Source organism: Mugil cephalus, chromosome 16 (genome assembly GCF_022458985.1).
Source record: "Mugil cephalus isolate CIBA_MC_2020 chromosome 16, CIBA_Mcephalus_1.1, whole genome shotgun sequence".
NCBI lineage: Eukaryota > Metazoa > Chordata > Actinopteri > Mugiliformes > Mugilidae > Mugil > Mugil cephalus.
The window spans coordinates 5,356,664-5,372,247 of NC_061785.1; the positions used below are offsets into that span (position 1 = coordinate 5,356,664).

The 15,584-nt window shown below is 43.1% G+C and overlaps 1 protein-coding gene across 2 annotated transcripts; it reads right to left on the minus strand.

The window, feature by feature from the left end:
- Nucleotides 1-551: 551 nt before the first annotated feature.
- med1 (mediator complex subunit 1) lies at nt 552-11,066 on the minus strand. 2 transcript variants are annotated; one of them, XM_047609482.1, is made up of 16 exons: nt 10,922-11,066; nt 9,572-9,675; nt 8,445-8,523; nt 8,261-8,315; nt 7,959-8,091; nt 7,832-7,860; nt 7,600-7,671; nt 7,348-7,422; nt 6,893-7,056; nt 6,661-6,772; nt 6,342-6,466; nt 6,092-6,219; nt 5,661-5,862; nt 5,477-5,572; nt 5,204-5,309; nt 552-5,125 (listed from the first exon to the last, which is right to left on the minus strand). In XM_047609482.1, the coding sequence occupies exons 1-16, from the start codon at nt 11,040-11,042 to the stop codon at nt 1,270-1,272; spliced, it is 5,457 nt and encodes a 1,818-aa protein (XP_047465438.1). In that variant the 5' UTR covers nt 11,043-11,066; the 3' UTR covers nt 552-1,269. The 2 variants fall into 2 exon arrangements, with proteins under 2 accessions (XP_047465438.1, XP_047465437.1); XM_047609481.1 differs by having other exon boundaries at nt 9,572-9,678.
- Between the last annotated feature and the right edge of the window lie 4,518 nt (nt 11,067-15,584).

A 15,584-nucleotide genomic window follows, 5' to 3' on the forward strand; every position in this document is an offset into this window, starting at 1 on the left:
ACATAAATGTCAGGTCCAGAAGTTTCCTAGCAGAACACTGAACTGTCACAAAACTCTCAATGTTATTCACTTCTCCTGTCACAGGTCATAATGTTACGCCAGATCAGTGTGAACTTTTTGTTTCCTTGTAACCTTCATAACTCATTTGTGTGTGTATTTGGCCATTTGCTTTTTATCCCTTCCATCCCTCTAGTTGCATCATAATCTCCTGTAATGTGTGTGGATAAAGACGTGGAAATCCATTTAGCCTCAGAGTATTACCTGTCGAAAAGCATAACTAATTGCAAAGCACCATGTAATTTGGCAACGCTTACTGGGCCACATGCTGCACTGCTGCCACCTACTGTACACCTACGACACTACACAGAACAGGATGGTGAGTAAATTAGTGAAAACCATTACATTTAATATGGACTCATACTCCTCTGTTACTCCTCCCACCTCCAAAGACGTCATTAGGCTAACTGGTTATTTACCCTAGTGAGGATAAACAGTAGTAGAAGATGAAACAATATGAGATCTTGCGAAAAGAAATATAAATGCAATGACAATTTCTTTTTCTTCCCAAGAAGTGAAATGTTTATTCCAAGCTTCCAAAGATTTCTACAGTTAAAAATGTTTTTACAGCATAATTCTTTCCTTCTGTTCCCCCTCATCACCGGTTGTCTTCTTTACCTACACTAATTTACACATTAACAGTTTAAAATGTATCAAAACCTAAAAACTCCCAGTTGTATCTGAAAAAGAAGGCAACTGAACACTGCACCCTTCTCACTTTACAATACTTTTTTTTTTTGTTTCTTTTAAGCATCAAGCTGCATCATAACAATCCGGCATGTTTTTAGCAACATGTGCACACTGAAGATCTGAGAGAGACATGAACATTTACTAACAGTAAAAACAGTCTGACATCACAGGAAAAGACAGAAATAATGTTATATGACTATAATATACTGTTTAAAGCAACTCCCTCAGAAATGCCAAAAGGGGAGCTGGTATTCTGAGGCAGCTTTGGATGTGCAGCACCCGCTTTCATACAAACTGGCATCTCAATCCCCCCTGACATTATACATGGATATTCATACGGTAAAATATGACATTAAAACACAACTTGAACAGAGCAATGAACGCCCAGAGCTTGTGTGCCACAAATATTCTTACATCCAGTCCCAATTTGTGGCTGGAGTTAAATAAATAGAAGTTCACTTTGCGTGTTAAAAAGCTTGTGTTAAAAGTGGGACAGCAAAACAGCAACCTTTCTCAGCCAAATTAAAGGTTGCCAGTGAGGGCCGAGTCCATGAGGTCATCGTCTTCGTTCCTCATGTACATGGGGCTGGGTCGGGACGGGCGTTCAGAACCGAGCATGGACAACGACGACTCTGAAGCCGAGATGGGCGACCGTGACCAACTGTCTGCTTTAAGCGGATGCGAGGACGGCCCCATGGACATAGACGACTTCTTTTTCTCTTTGTCTCTGTCCCGTTCTCTGTCCCTGTCCCTGTCTCGTTCCCTCTCCTTCTGCTTCTTCTTCTCCTTCTTGTGTTTCTTGTGCTTCTCCCCCGAGCTGAGGGGGATGGAGCTCATGTAGTCCTGCGGGGGAAGCGGGCGGATGGTCTGGTCGTCATCTGAGCTGGGGCTGTTCTGGTGAGACTTCTCCGCCACCGAGCTGCTGCCTGACTCGCTCTCGCTGTCGTGGTTGAGGGGGGTGTATCCCGGCGAGCGGCTGTGGCTGGGGGAAGAGCGGTCGTGTTTGGGAGTAGAGCCACTGAAGAGAGGGGAAGCTTTGAGGCTGGAAATCTGGGGTCGCATCGAGTCACCAGATCCTTCCCCTGCTTTCTGAAGGGTCACTTTAGCCTTGATGCTCGGCGAGCCACCATCTGGCTTACTAATGATAATTTTGGCCAGAGTGTTCCCACCCACCCCACTTGTTTTGGGGTCCATCAGCTTTTTATCCCCACTGTTACCCCCTGAAACCATCACTTTTGCTTTTGCCTCTTTGTCAGACTTTTCACGCTTATACTCGCCACTTTGAGAGGATGAGCTGTGTTTAGAGGGACCCATGTTTGAAGGTCCACTGGGAACATTTCCAGGTCCACCACCAGGAGCAGATGCTGAACCAGGTCCCCCCACCGGTGGACCGACCTCACAACCATCCTCCCCAACTCCTCCACCACCCACGCTCTTCAGTTTGTCTATGACTGCAGTTAGAGAGGGTTTCTTGTTGCGACTTGGAGACTTCCCTTTGGCATTGGGGTTATTTGCATTGTTTTGACCAGCCCCTCCGCTACCTCCACTTCCACCACCACTTCCGCCCCCGCTGCCACCTCCTCCACCGCCACTTCCTCCTCCTCCCCCTCCACTTCCACCACCGCCACCACTCCCATACTGAGACTGGGAGCCTCCTGAGAAGCTCATGGAACCAGATGATGATGAGGAGCTGGAGGATGACGAAGAGGATGCCGAACCTGAAGAAGAGCTCCCACCACTTGGCTTCTGGGAGCTCATACCTCCACCAGAAGATGACTTGGACCCTCCAGAGCTGACACCTCCTGAGCCCATTGGGGATTTAGCCTTGGAAGGAGGAGTTCCAGGAACCTGGGACTGCTGCATTTTCATAGGAGAGGACAATTTGTCGCCAGAGCCACTGGAGCGAGAATGTGAAGGAGAGATATTTGGCTTTATGTTTGGATTCATAAGTGACCCAGAAGGCTTGCCACCTTGAGGTTTAATTTTATTTCCACTTCCAATTCCACCACCAGATGCTCCAGGCCCCGAAAGCCCATGCTTGGTGATTGGAGAAGATCCTGGTTTGCCAACACCCATTCCTTGGGAGGAGCTTTTAGACTGTGATTGGCCACCTCCACCCCCTGAACTCCCAGGCTTGGAGCTGCTGCCTTGTGTCATGGAGCCTTCCTTGGACTTGATCTTCCCAGAGGATGATGAGTGTGAATGATGGCTTTTGCTGCTGCTTGTTCCTCCTGCACTCCCTGTGTTGCTTGTGGCTGAACTGCTGGAGGTGTATCCACTATGAGATGAGGTTTTACCCCCAGTTATCCCTTTTGGGATTTGAATCGTGATTTTGGGAATTGGAGGTGTTGCACCCCCAGGGGGAGTTTGTGAGCGCCCTGAACTACCAGGAGACTTGGAGCCGCCTCCACTTATGCTTCCCCCAGAACCCGAGCCACCACTAGGAGGTGTATACGGCCGCCCTCCTGAACTGTGAGATGGGGACTTCCCATCGGTATCCAGCTTTTTCCGTTTGGGAGGCTTGTCTTTAGACTTTCCCTCACTGGATGGGGTCCTGCTACGTTTGACTTGTTTGCCCTCTGCTGAGCTGCTCCCCATCCCCAACCCAGAGCTACTCCCCCCGCTACCCCCATTTTCATCCTTTGTGCGCATGAAACTCGGTGGTTTAACTTTGGGTTCTGCACTTTTAAAATCACCACATGCTGCTCCGAGGCCCATCATGAGGGGGCTCTGGGACCCTCCTCCATGTGTGTCTCCTAAATCAGGCGCTTGTCCAAGTGGTTTACCACTACCACTGTTGCCTCCAAAAACCATCGCCATTTCAAAAGGATCCTTGAGTGAGGGCTCAGGGGTGCTCTGTCCGTGAGAAGTGGGATTCTGCGGTGTTCCTGATGGGGTATTCTGCTGGCTATTTTCGCCGAAACCCTTGATCAGGTCCATGTCTCCATCGGCACTTGGAGAACTATCCTCAAAGTAGCTTTGAGAGAACCCATGGCCTGAGGTCAGGAGATCTGGATTGAAGTCAGCAGCATCAGGGAAAAAGTTGGTGGATGAAGAGTCACTGGTTGGAGTGGCTGCAGTTGCTTCAGCAATGAGGTCAGCAGCATCTGAGAAAGGATTCTCATTGCTGTTGGTATTGAAAATATCTGCAGAGTCAAATACTGCGCTACCCTGACCCGAGCTGGAGGAGTCACGTATGGGGGTACCTAAGGGGCCTCCATCCTCACCACCACTGCCCATGGGGTGCTGGTTCCCACTGCTGCCCTTTCCAGTCTGCTCAGGTAAATCTGACAAGATGTCTGTAATATCAGCTCCAATGCTATCAGAACTTGAGAGGTGGACATTGTGAGTGGGCACAGAACCTGGTGCTTGCTGTTGCTGAGATTGGACATGAGATTGTGTATAAGGCATGCTGGGGCCAGAGGGTGGCGTCCCACATTGGCTAGGCGCTGGAGTGATGCTATGGGGTGTGTCTAGGCCATCACCAGTGAGGTTAACATCAAAGATAGAATTTTGAGATGCGTCCACGTCCATGGAGAGTAGTTCGCGGTGGAAATCGTCTTCGTGAGAGGCCGGATGGTGTTGGTGGTGTTGTGGCATGGAAGATGCTTGTTGTGATTTTATGCCCAAACCACTACCTCCAACACCTGGACCTGTTCCAGGCAACACACCACCCTTTTCAGTGCCCCGCGGCCGCTTCTTCTTCATCTTAGAACTGCAAGTTCCACCCGTGGCCTCCGTCCTCGGAGAACCAGATGAAGAATTCTGTCTCTCTAATGGACTAGAACCATACAGTGTGGCAAAATCTTGTGAGGGATTGTCCTTCAACAAGTTCATCAACATGGGGTGATTCTTGGTGTTGCTGGCAGGAGAAGATGTTGGTGGTGGAGTTTGGTGAGGTGGTGGTGCATTCTGGGAGCTTGGACTTGAACCCACACTTCCAGTTATCTGTAATAAACTTGTCAGTATGGGATTCTGGGTGACTTTGCTGTAGTCATCTGAATGTCCTTGTCCTTGCTGGTGTTGTTGCTGCAATTGTTGCTGCCCGGCGACCCCTGCAGGGGTCAGGCACTCTCCTCCTTGGGGTGGTCTCTCCGTTCGGGACATCCCAAACAGAGAAGCGATGGGACTTGTAAAATTAGGTCCACCAGGAGGTCCTCCTCCAGTAGGTGTGTTGCCCCCTGTGAGACCAGGCAATCCCATAGGATTAGCTACATCTCCTGTTACCATGTTAAAGGTGGGACTATCGGACCGTGGCAGGTTATTCTTCACCATGGTCTCCACTGTTTGTGCAATTAATGAGAGGGCTGGAGTGTCTGCCTGGATGGTCTCTGCTTTCCTCCGAATGGCCCGCATGGTTACAGGGATAGACATGCATCTGAGAGACAAAGGAAACACTTAGCCCAAAAAAAGCAAGGTGCACATTCATAGATTTTGTAGGAATTAACAATCTCACCTCTGGACCACTTTAGTGATGAATTCATCTGTGCAAATCAGAGCATCTGACAGTCCTTTATATAGCTTGCAGGCTACCTGTCTGGAATCAATCACTTCCATCACCACTAGAAAAAAGAGGTCATATATGTCAGATAAGCAAATCTCTTTGGCTATGAAGGAAGGATAAAATTAAGATCAGACTGATACCAGATATCAAACTGATATTCTCTCATTAGAGACCTTTACATAACCATCAAACATTTAGCAAGATTTTGTAAATGTAAGCACTCACCACAGACTAATGACTCATTGACCGGGTGCTGAAAAGAGACACTGAAACTTGAGTCTGTAAGAGGACACACTTCAAACTGCAGCAGGCCTGCACTGTCTGTGGGAAAAATACCAAAGATGCTTAACTCATTTAAAGTAAGTAAAACATTCAGACACACCTGTAAAAGCACAAGCAAAAAACATACCTTCTTTGACCGTGGTTCGTTTCACACAGCTGCCAATCAAAGTGTTATAGGCTGCCTGGTGTCGAATGATATCCAACAGGAATGGCACTTGTGCTGGGTGGCGGAAGGGGATTTTGGACACCAGTGCTCCTTGAAGGGAATGACCATCTTGCACCGGTGCATCACCATTCAGGAAGTAGCAGTGCTGCTGATCTGGCAACACCTGTGAGAACATAAAAGGGTTTTCCTTAGACTCACATTGGTCGATTTTCCAAATGAGTATAAGAAGACAGCAGATGGAGAAAGACATGAAAACAACTCTAGTTGCTGGAAAATGGTGAAAAAATACGTTTCCAATACCAATAGGTGGCAAAAATTACAACAACCTAAGTAGAAAGATATTTGAAACACATTACTGATCTGTGTGGAAATACTGTTATGTGTTCGCTTACAGAATAAAAGTGCATGTTGTGTGAGGGTGGTGGTGGAGTGCTGCCCTCCTCCTGGAGCTGGAGCTGGCTCTGGACAATTAACTGGTAGAGGGGTGAGAGGCTGGGTGGGGTCTCAAACACTGGGATAGCTGGGTAGAAAACAAACAAAAGCCTAAATCATCAAACAAAACTAAAATCATCCTTTTGGTGCATACAGCAGCTTTTACGCCTAATGAATATCAATGAGGAATATTCATTAGGTAGTACTCACAAGTAGCATTGCCCAGTCTCTGAATAAAGGAGAGTGAGAAAGGCATGGGCCGGTTCATCTTGAGGAAAAAACAAGCTGGCAGGTCCACACAGTTGGAGTTGGTCACAGTGGAGAAAGAAGGTGTCCTAAAGTACAGCACAAATATATTTAACAAGAGACAACTGTGAACAAATTCTGCCTCAGGATGTTTAACTAACTTTTGCCTTAGGATGTCCAAGAGTGGTGCATTTACAACTCTTTACAATAAGTCTTGAGTTTTGTCTGCACACCAGCAGTTTACACACAACACACCACTATAAAGTGAGGGACATTCTCTTACCCTTTGTTGTCAACTGGGTGGGATCCAGTGATGAGTGGAGCGATAGGGAGTTTGTAGACAGCAGAGGTTCCCTCGATAGTCACCGAGACACTGACACCCAAAGAACGTGGCACTACAATACAGAACCACGTCCAAAATGAATAATTACAATCCATTAGCAAAACATACGTCCTGTAACTAGTGTAGAATCCTTCTTATGGACCCTCGGCACTGATTCCCTGAATCCACTTACCGTTGCTGTCTGTTAAGTTGAGCTGTGTGCCTGTTCCCTCCTCAAATATATCATAAGGAGACACGTAACACTGAAGGGAAACAAGATGCCCCCCACTCCTGGCTGTCAGCAGGCCCACACTCCCATGAAGAATAGTTTCCACGGTATTAGCATTGGTCGCTAACCTAGAAAACATACACAAAAATAACCACATTACAAAATGAGAGCATTCATTGGGTTTTTAACTCCCCATTATTACATTATACCAGTGATATAGTAAATACATTTTAGGGGTATGGAGTGATCACTTATGGGTGCATTTTGTCAGGTTTCTTAAATGATTTTTGAGGTCTCTAGAATTTATGAAATAATTCCAAGTTCCTGGATAAAATGCATTAGATATTACAAACTGCTTAAATGTAAACATAGGAAGCAAAAAGGTGCTGAGGATAATGTGAGTAACAAAGAAAGCTTACCTAAACATGTGCATCATCTTGGTGAGATCAAGCTCCAATGACTGCAGTGCAATATACATCTTGGTTTTCAGCTTACTGGAACACAGGAATTCAGAAAAACAATTAGCTAAGACTGCCAGGAAAATATTCATATTCAATATTCATTAAGGTACGAGATATTTTTAGCCTCAAACTCTGTCACATGCTGTTTGGGTCCATGACACAAAAGCAATGAAAATGTTGTAACTTGTAACGCAAAAAGAAACAACTTACTTGTCCCCAGGAAGCTTGTATAATTCAACCAGTCCCTTGAGATGTTTAGAAAACTCTTCAAAGTTCTTTTCCCTGATAAAAACAAAAAAAATGTTTTACGATTAAACTAATCATTAGGGTCTCTTATAATTGCCAGTATCATGCCACAAAAATAGCAGTGAGAAACAAAGCATTACAGTTTGTGTTGTTTTTCATGTGGTAATGTACCGGGGCTTGTGTGGTTTCTACTCACCTTAAATGTTGAATCAGCTCGGGACAACTCTGTGGGAAAGGAAATCAACACAACAACATCATGCACCTTCACTCACTTGCATACACAGATATGGATCCAAATCCATTCAAACACCAACGTGACTCACCGTGGGGTTTTCTCCCTGATGAGCCACTTTGACGTCCACTAGCTGACCACTGGTGTCAAGCTGCACCTCCACATAAAACATGTCGGATGTGATGTAGCACTCTGTCCCTGATGGGCTGAGGTGAGAGCCCAACCTGCAGAGATAAAGCAAAGCAAGAAAACACTTTAATTCTCCTGTTAACCCATTAAAAATATTTTGAGTGACTTCAGATCGGCACATCATATATCAAAAAAAGTTACATTCGAATTGATTGGCAGGAGAAATATTACTCTTGTAAAAGTTTAAAAATGAAAGAAACTCACATGTTTTGCCGCGCAATGGATTCAAGGCGATCTGTCATGGAGGGCAGGGATGAGACTGAAAAATAAGGCAAAGAAAAAAATATTATTATTATTCCTGTATGCACAAAACCCAAAGCAAAAGAGCAAGTCAAGGAATGGTGACAAGAAAAAACTATGTCTCTGTACTATGAGTGGACAGTCTCACCTTTCAGGGCTTTCTGCAACGTCTCCAAGCAGTTGAGCAGGAGCTGATGACCTGCTGTATTCATCCCGCCTCGTTTCTCCTGGGACACATCGTGAGTAAAAACAGAAATAAGAGAAGAGAAAATAAAAAAATCTTGATCAAATAGATTTGATATGCCAAATTCTTTTCACTTGCATAGTCAGCACAAGAGGGCTGACATTTAAATGTCACCATTATAGTTTTATTGATGCAGCAAAAAATTAACTATTTGTGTGCAAGTAGATAATTAAATTAATAATTCAAATCACAAACACCACTCAATGGAAAATGGTTTCACATATAATGCACATACGAATATATTATTACTATTATTTAATATATTTGGCTATTTATGGAAACGTTTAACCCCATGTGCTGTTATTGTTTTTTCTTTTCAATTACTTTTTAATCAGAGGAATCCATATTCAACATATTGTTGACTTGATCTAGTACCCAGTTGTGCCACTAGATGGAGTTTATTACTGTCTAATGATGTAGAGTTACTAGTGTAGTTGCACAAACAGTAACAATAACACCTCCCTATAGTCCATGAAAGAAAATAAATCACTGTTTGTATATGCAACTGTTCTCAATGAACTTTGCATTAGGAAGTTCTGAGTCTTCCTCTGAGCTGTTCCCTGTCTTCTGGCTATTAAAACTATGTGCCAGTGCAAACCTAGCATTAATGAAGACTAGCTGCATGGCATATTTGCACAGTCCCTGGACATCTGCTTTGAATGAGCAGCAGTCTCCAACACGTTAACTACAGTGATGTTTCAGTACGTCCATACAAACACACATGTAGAGTGAGAGCTTCAACACATTCATCACTCTTAATGCAAATATTTACACTAAATTATCACTCTGATTACCCTGAAGGAAGGGCTGAACTGCATGTCTATTAAGTCACGAAAACATCCTGAATCTTTGACGTGCAAGACTCATTGGCTTCCAGACATTTTAGATAGGGAGTATGTGATTAACTATCACCAGACAGCCAATAACCAGGCCCTTGGTTGCTGGTGTCAGAGCTACGAGCAGTTTTCAATGTTCAAGCATGTCACAGATTTAACTCACTTATTATTTATAGAAGGATATGTCTGACTCACCATGGCCTGCCGCACAACCTTGCAGGTCTCCTGCCATGGTCGAGAGGCATTGTGTTTGGCATGAAGCCTCTCCAGCAGAGCAGTCATGCGACTCTGCTTCTCTGCTTCTGAAAAGAAATGTAATGTACGTCAAGTAAACCTCACTCACAGTAAAGGCTCTCTAAAGAGTACTGCAGGACCTAGATACTGTAACCTACGCATGCAGCCTGCGCAAGTCATTTATACTTTAATTTATCAATGAAAATAACTTCTGTCTCGAATTTATCCACCGTTTTATTCAGAGAAGTGAACAGAATACAACACTGAGACCAGGACTAAACCGGCCCAGACATGAGCCCTGATTACACTGATAATTAAGACATTTAATTTTTCTGGCTTGAGATCAGATTGGGATGAATGTGGCCCCAAAATTAAATTGAATTGAGGCCCCTGATTTAGGTTGTCAGTGCAAAACCGTTCCAACAAAACTAAACATTATAAGGCCTGACGTATCAAACTGCATTATTATATGTTATATGTTAAACTTGATGACAACAATTGAGGCAATCAAGTAAAACGGACTAAAGTATCATATTCAATAAATTGAAAATACGTTTTTTTCCAAACGAATATGTAAAATGTGTATTTGACTGCCCATGAATCGCATTTGTTTTGTGTGAGGACAACATCAAAACAGAAACTACCAGGACTTCGTTTGTACAATTTGTGTTCCTCACGAATGCTTAATGCGTTTAGTATAAATGTCAATCTCGATTAGCTGGCAGATCTGTACCATACAGACTGAAAAATATCTATATGACAACCCGAAAACTAGGTAAATGTGAACCACATGCAACTGTCAGTCATAAAGTTCAACGATGTCAATAAAGGCTAATGCCATCACAACATGTCACGAGCTACTACGCTGATACACTTTGTTATTTTATTCTTCACCTGTTGTCCATTTAGTTCACAACTAAAGATAAAAATAAGGTAAAGGTGTGTTATTCTTTCACTCATTTTTCAGTTTTTCACAGGACAATGACATTAAAAAACTTCTCATTTTGGTGTTTGCACGAAGTTGATGTTAGCGACATGCTAACGTTAGCTCTTTGGTAGCTATAAAACTTAGCTGCTACCTAACCAAAAACAAAACAAAACAAATAAACAAAACAAAACAAAAGCTGTCGACAATCAGCTTGTGTTTCTTTACACAGCTGTGTGTATTGGGTTATACAAAACACAAATGACTAACTGTGGCTAACTTAGCCGCCGTTAGCCCGAGACACCGCGTCCAGTAAACCAGCACACTACCACAACAAACTGAGCGATATAAACTAAAAACAACAAAGCACGGGGTGGGTTTCGTACCTGTCGCCTCTTCTGGTTTGGCCCGGTCCAGGTGGGCCTGATTTCCTCCGGGCTGAACCGCATTAGACAGTTCTCTCGCAGGGCTGCAGCTCTGCATAGAAACACCAGGCCCCGCCGCCATTGTTCCTACTTCCCAGTAGTGGTGGTGGATCGATCCAGATATCGATCAATGCCGATACCCACTGGGTATCGATATCATCGATACCAACGTTTACTTAATTTTTAATTTTTTTTATTATTTCATCTTTATTAATACAATGTCAATTAAGAACAAGTTCTCTTATGGATCTCTCGAAATAATGAGATCGATACTCAAGTTTCAGCTTCTCTCTTGTGCGATTGAAGTGATAAATTGGTACATTTTGTTTATTTAAAAACAAACAGAAAGAAGTGAAGAGTGAGATTTAGCTTTTTAATTGTATTATAGTTTCGGAACGAAATTAATTAATTATTTTCATTTGCTCTCACGTGATAATTTTGTGTTGTTTCTGGGCAAAATGTTTTATTGTTCAATAAAGTATTTTCTATTTAATAAGAAACACTGACCCACATTCTTGTACTGGATTTCAACTGTTTAATAATCCAACAGGCAAATTACAAAAACATTTGAAGACCATGAAAATTCATTCAGATTCATTCAGATTGATGATGAATCCACGTTAAGTATAAAAAGTTATCGGTATCGACGACACTGACCTTATATTTACATGGTATCGGATTGATACCAAATCTAGTGGTATCGCACACCACTATTTCCTAGCGCGACTTCCCGGCTTCCGGTTTCTCGTGTTCCCACCCCCGGGCTTCCGTACCGCACCAAACAAACTTTCCCTCTCGTTGGTGAGTTCATATATTTTTTTATATACACAGATATTACGCATTGAAGACTTATGTTTGAATATGCATGTCATTTTAGATGGAAAACAATTTAAATGAATGGAAAATAGAGATAAATCAAGTCGCGATAGTATTTCTGATTTTTCTAAGCAGTTTTGCAGTGTTTTGCAGACATTTCAGCTAAACCTTTTAGGAGCCATATATGGTAACTACAGGACACATTTTAAATTGGTCCCTGTGTCTCTCAGTGAGGTTTAGAAGCATGTGGTTTTAATTTTTCCAATCAGAAAAGATCAAGGAAACGTTCTCAGATCAAATCAGGGTCAAATGTGGTCTACAAGGTCCACCCCTGCATGAACGCTGAGCATTACTGGTTTATTAGGCACCATGACGAAAAAGTGACCTAAAGTTGTCTAATCTGTTAAATTAATTTATCTTGATTTTCTACATGAAAATTGGAAAAAAAAAAGAATAAAAAATTCAAAATAGTTTTCTATGTTGTCCTACAATAACACTCCAGGGTTAACATTTAGAATTTCCAAGTACTTCATGAGTGCCCTATAAAGGGTTAATTCCTTCAAACCCCAAAAAATCTCTAGACTTAAAATTAATGCCAGTGGCTTGATGAATACTCCAGATGGCGTACGATCTCTGCAAGTAAATGATTCATGATTTGCCAAGAGCAACTAGCCTCCAAAATCCAAAGGAAGGTTGAAATGAACATGTTAATCGACTTCAAAAATAGAACAATGCAGCACCTCAGTATGATTAGTATTGTGTATATATATATATATATTTCCTTTAAGATTTCTACTTAATACTCTTTATATTTATAAAGCGGACACATGTAGCGACGGGCTGTCTAATTAAGCAGCAGATTAAAAAAAAAAAAAAAAAAATTAAACAGCAGCCATGCCTTCCACACACAAGCACATACTACATACACACACCTGAGCCTATTGTACAGCTGAGCCTGTGGCAATGAGTGCTCTCTGGGGAGGATTTTCCCACCAACCATTATGACCTGCCTAAGAGAGGGAGCAGGGAGTGTGTGCATGAATACATGTGCATTTGCGCATATGCAAAGTTATATTTGTGAGCGAGGGTATTAAGCAACACACACACACACACACACACATACACAAGAGATAGCTATAGACGGCAATGGAGAGGAACCAGATTGGCATCGTCTGAGACAGTAGACAGACCCACAGATAGACATGAGAAAAGAGGGGAGGTGCCGCTATGTAATTGATGTGCCCACCAGGAGCTTTAGCTGGCTGCCTGGCATGGAAGAGGAGGTGCGGGCGCTGCTGCCAAGACAGCAGTAGGAGAAAGGAAAAGGAGGCACGGGCCTTAGGGAGCACAGTAGCGTGCTGAAACCATGCCCATCAATCAGAGGCTAGTTCACCTTGCCATGCCAAGCGGGACCCCCCTCTGTGCCGAGGGATGGCGTGGCACAGGGAGCGAGGCTGGCACCGTTGCTAAACCTTCCCTAATCCTCCTGGTGGGTGTATCAGTGCCACGTCCGAATGGCAGCAGAGTGGGCAGAGTCAGACATGAGGAGGGGGGGAGGGGGTGAAAAAAAAAAAAAAAGAAAGTTCAGCCCATGTCCTAAAAAAAAAAAAAAAAATGTTTCACTTCATGTTTAACAAAATGTAGACATGTTCGTATTGTTTCAGCTACAGAATGAATCTCCTTAAATACTCTTTTCGTACATCTCTGGAAATTAAAAGCAGTTTCAAATACTGTAGAAATGTTGCAATTAGCTTTTGTGGAAAGAGATACTTCCATTACTCATCTCTCACAACTATGAGAGTATGCTTCATTAAAAAAAAAAGAAGATAACAAGAGTCAATATAACACGTTAAAATTATGTATTTTTTTTAATTATGCACACTTGTCATGATATACGCGGCCCCGCACAAGAGCTTAACGCGCATTAGATGTTCGGATTCCTTTTCCATCATGATCATGGGGACATCTGATCGGCCCACAAATCATTTTGCCGCGTGACTCCAAACACACAGCCGCCGGAGTCACAGAGAGCTATCTTCAGCGACAAGAAGAACAAGGAGTCCTGCAACAGATGGCGTTGCCCCCACAGAGATCTCAACATCATTGAGTCAGCCTCGGATAACTTGAAGAGATGGGCGCAAATTAGACGGCTTTAGTTCACAGAAGATGCTCGGGAAAACTGCGTTCAAGTGTGTCTAACGGCGTTTTAAAGTCGTGGTCGCACCAAATGTTGACATAATTTGGTTTTTATGTTTTGTTTTTGTTTTGTATGTATGATCGTGTCCTCCATTTGTTTTTTCTGTTGTTGTATTAGCTCGGGCTACATAGTAAATGAGGCCACTATGTCAGTATACTTCAGAGTTTAAAACGATTAAATAAATTACTCTGATGTCTTGTACTCTTTATGAAGCTATGATTTGAAATACACTGCGTTTTGAAGGTTTATCCGAAAACATTAGTGTCTATTTACACAAAGTATCGGACCGATATCGCAGATACCAGCCTGAATTTTACTCTGTATCGGACTGGAAATGAAATCGGTGATATCGAACATCACTGATTAGTACAGTGACCTAATAATAGTTAATATTTGGCCATCAGTGCTGCTGTATCTATTACACACCTACACATAAACACACATTGTTGATACTTTTTATACCATTACGTCACTGTGCGTAGATACCCAATCACCATATCCTACTTTCTCTATATGTTCTTAAGGTGTTGAAAGAAATGTCTAAAATGTCTTTAGACGTGTGTATTTGATTGCTTCTGCACGTTCTCCAGTTTTCGCTCAGGGGGAGGGATGAATACGTGTGAACAGCTTGGCAACCTTATTGAGTGCTTTGAAGTTGACTACCCTCCTTTTTTTTTTTCTCCGTCATCTCTCTCGGTGAACTCGCTCATTTTACCTGCTGTGAATAAAGATAAAACTATTTGATGCATACATGCGTCCTCCGCTCTGTGCTTGGCCACCGTACAAATTAAACCTGCGATTCAATCAGCAGATTTTTTCTATAAGGCTCTGCGGTTTGGTTTTCTAGACGCAGCCGTGTGAACGAATGTGCCAGACAAAAGGAATCAGTTGAGGCTTCTTCTTTTTTTTTTTTTTGCTTTTGCTTTTCACCTATCGCACAAGTTTTAGATCAGCGAGCCTGGAGGCTGGAAGCTGTCCAGAAAACGGTGAAGCATTATTGGGACACAGTTTCTGCTTCTTTGGCACAGAGTACCTTGAAGTGCTCGGGCAGCTGGGAAGACTAAGGGGGGAGGGTGGTAGGGAGAGGGGAAAGAGAAAGGAGGGGTTAGCCCTATAGGACCATTTGTGATGAGGCTCATTTGCACAACGGCACTTAATTGGCTACAACAATTAATTAATGTGTTGGAAAGTTGGCACAAAAAGTTCATTTAAGAGGGTTTTAATAAGCAATTAGGGAGAAGTAACCAGTGAGGTAGAAGCAACGGCGAGAGAGAGAGAAAAAAAGAAAAAGATGCTGAAAACTCTGAAGTTTTTGAGAATAATGTAGCATATCTGGGAAGCAGGATGTGGTTTGCTATTATGCGTGCTTATAGCGCGTCCCATTGCGAGCGCTGATGACATTAAAATGCGTTTATTTTTTCCTTACCCCCGTACTTTTACAACCCCAACTGTTCGTGGCACCCACTTTTTTTTCCAAATACAGCATTGTCTCCTTCCCTCTCCCTCCCACTGTCTGCCTCCCTCTCTCCTTCTCACTCGGTGTATGAAATATCGCATGACTAATGAGTGGAGCAGGTTGAAATCCTGGGGAAGATGTCCTTGGAAGACGAA

Bases quoted from the DNA above. Each gene is read 5' to 3' on its own strand.
- med1 (XM_047609481.1), bottom strand. From the start codon at position 11,042: ATGGCGGCGGGGCCTGGTGTTTCTATGCAGAGCTGCAGCCCTGCGAGA. The intron at 8,092-8,260 runs GTGAGTTTCTTT...TTATCTCTGCAG, and splicing joins TCCATTGCGCGGCAAAACAT to GTTGGGCTCTCACCTCAGCC. The intron at 6,467-6,660 runs GTAAGAGAATGT...GCTGTACTTTAG, and splicing joins CACCCAGTTGACAACAAAGG to GACACCTTCTTTCTCCACTG.